The sequence below is a fragment of the Egretta garzetta genome, unplaced genomic scaffold, assembly GCF_000687185.1.
Source record: "Egretta garzetta isolate BGI_Z169 unplaced genomic scaffold, ASM68718v1 scaffold163, whole genome shotgun sequence".
NCBI lineage: Eukaryota > Metazoa > Chordata > Aves > Pelecaniformes > Ardeidae > Egretta > Egretta garzetta.
This window is the reverse complement of record NW_009259308.1, coordinates 3,593,308-3,595,932: the sequence shown is the minus strand read 5'-3', so window position 1 is coordinate 3,595,932 and position 2,625 is coordinate 3,593,308. Positions and strand designations below refer to the sequence as shown.

The 2,625-nt window shown below is 50.8% G+C and overlaps 1 protein-coding gene across 1 annotated transcript in view; it reads right to left on the bottom strand.

Annotated features, from left to right (window-relative positions):
• Window positions 1-2,625, bottom strand: part of SLC35D1 (solute carrier family 35 member D1) — an 8,733-nt gene that overhangs the window by 588 nt on the left and 5,520 nt on the right. Inside the window, exons 5-7 of the mRNA XM_035891822.1 lie at window positions 2,392-2,459; window positions 1,968-2,046; window positions 463-545 (exon numbers count right to left, since the gene is read on the bottom strand). Coding sequence (XP_035747715.1) covers window positions 463-545; window positions 1,968-2,046; window positions 2,392-2,459 — 230 coding nt within the window. The remainder of the gene's footprint in view (window positions 1-462; window positions 546-1,967; window positions 2,047-2,391; window positions 2,460-2,625) is intronic.

The following is a 2,625-nucleotide window of genomic DNA, read 5'->3' as shown; positions in this document are numbered from 1 at the left end:
CAAGGGGGACTTCTCATAATACAGAAATACGCCCCAGACCAGAAAGGAGCCTCTTCCAAAAGCTGTACTGAAGTATCAGGTGAAATAAACAAAAAAAAAAAAAAAAATATCTCTTTCTGTATCTTAGATACACAGTTTGGATATGCAGCTCTGAGAACACTTCAGTTTCCTGCTAAAACATGCTTGTGTGTTCTCCTCGCTTTACAACAACCCGAGTCTGTCTGGGAGCTCCCCACGGGCCGAGCTGTAAGCAGGGACCAAGCGGTGCTGCTGGCGGAACGTGGCTCGCCTGGGGCTGCAAGATGTGGGTCAGCGCCCCGCTGCCTCCTCTGCGGCAGCCCGAATACCAATCCATAGGGCTTTTTGTTGAAACAAGTGTTGAGCCAGTCAAACCATTTCAGTTTCACGGCAATTTTCACTTGCAAATTATAAATATAAAATGCAAATGCATGAGGTTCTTACCTGATATTTAAACCAATGAAGTTCGTCCATGTAAAAATATAGTCTCCGCCAAAAAACATCCCAATATAGGTTATTAAAATATTCTGCAAAGGAACAAAATTTTAGCAATGACAGCTTAAGTTTCTACATAGCCTGAGACAAGTGTATGTGCTCTGCAGTAAAGCAGTGTGGAGATGGGAAACCCCGGATGCAGAGAGCGTGAAATAAATAGGCAAGCAGCAAGAACACCAGATTCAAAGTGGTTGGTTTTAGAGCTGCTGAGAAATGCTCCTGAATGGAGGCTGTGATTGCTGGGGCTGTAGGGCAGGGCAGCCACCGGGCTCTCCCTCACCTCAAGACCCGTACTAAAGCCAGAAAAACGCCCAGGAGCGACTGCCTACTTTCACAACGGGCTCATTGGGCCAAGGTGACCCAGAGGACCGCCGCTGTTTCTGGGTATTCTGCACATCATTAGCCCTGGGGAAGGTAAATTCCCTGACCTCAGTCATCACCACATACAGCTGCGTGCTGTGACTGCCATACAAACATGCACAGAGTATCTTTCTACTCCAGACATGTCCAGAGGAGAGCAACGAAGCTGGTGAAGGGTCTGGAGCACAAGTCTTATGAGGAGCATCTGAGGGAACTGGGGTTGTTTAGCCTTGAGAAAAGGAAGCTGAGGGGAGACCTTATCGCCCTCTACAACTGCCTGACAGGAGGCTGTAGCGAGGTGGGTGTTGGTCTCTTCTCCCAGGTAACAGGTGATAGGACGATAGGACGAGGGGAAATGGCCTCAAGTTGCACCAGGGGAAGTTTAGGTGGGACATTAGGAAACATTTTTTCACTGAAAGGGCTGTTAAGCATTGGAACGGGCTGCCAAAGGAAGTGGTCCCAGGGAAGTGGTCGAGTCCCCATCCCTGGAGGTATTTAAGAGACGGGCAGATGAGGTGCTTACGGACATGGCTTAGTGGCGGACTTGGCAGGGTTAGGTTAACAGTTGGACTTGATGATCTTAAAGGTCTTTTCCAACCTAAATGATTCTATGATTCTGACAGCAGCGAAACAAACAAACAAACAAAAAAAACCAAACCACAAACCCCCTGGAGCCATCCCCTCCTCCATGTGGTGCACAGCAAAAGCCCGAGCCCCTCTGTCCAGCCCCTCCTGTGCTGCTGCTGAGCAGACACCGCTGCCTGTGCGGGCAGAGCCGGGGGACACACGGTGCTGGAGCGGCACGGAGCAGGCACAGGGAAGCTGCAGGTGCCTCGAGGCTGTTCATGGCTTTTGCTGGAATAACTCCTGCAGGCAGGCAGGCCGGCCCCTGCCGCACGTCCCAGGCAGGCGGTGGGGAGGCGCGAGATGACTCAGGCCACGCAGAGTTGGAGAGCACCGCGGTGCCAGGCGCGTCCCAAGCACGCAATGAGCCCCCGCACCACCAGCTAAAGCCACTGTTGAATATGAGCCCCAAGCAACGATTACTGCAACGCTCGCCTGACGGCGGCCCTGGGAGCAGAGAAACCACTTACCTTAATGCAGCCAACTATTGTAGTTGTAAGAGCAGAATTATACTGAGTGCAAAGAACTGTGGAGTACATCAAAATAAACCTGCAGGAGAAAGGGCCGACATCAGGCTCCAGGACACACTTTGGGCATCGCCATTCATCTCTGCATCTCTCCCTCTCTTTTCTAGAGCGGTAGTTGCACCACCGCTTTTTTGGCTAACCCCACACTGAAGCAGGCTGGGAAATAACTTCCATCTGCCATAACTCTCAGAAATGGTGTCCCTGTCAGGGCTGAAGATTTATGTACTTTTTTTTTAACCCAGAACAGCACAGACCACCAAAATACACTACTGCTGGGCACTCCCCCCTGACCCCAGCTGCTGGTTGACGGCTGCGCCCCAGCCCTCGGAGGCAGGCAGCACCCACCGTGGCAGTGTACATTGCTTACCCCATTACACACGACAGCGTAAACTGCATGACGAAGAGTGTGTCTGCCCAGCCCTGGTACTCCATTGCCTGCAAGAAACACACCCCAACCCTTAGAGGAGGAAGAAGAGGAGGAGACACAGTAATTCACAGCAAGGTGAGAAGCAAACCTCTGACATGGACTTTCACATCACAGCATAAAAAAAAAAAAAAAAAAAAAACAAAAAGAAAACAAAACAAAGCCACGCATGACATC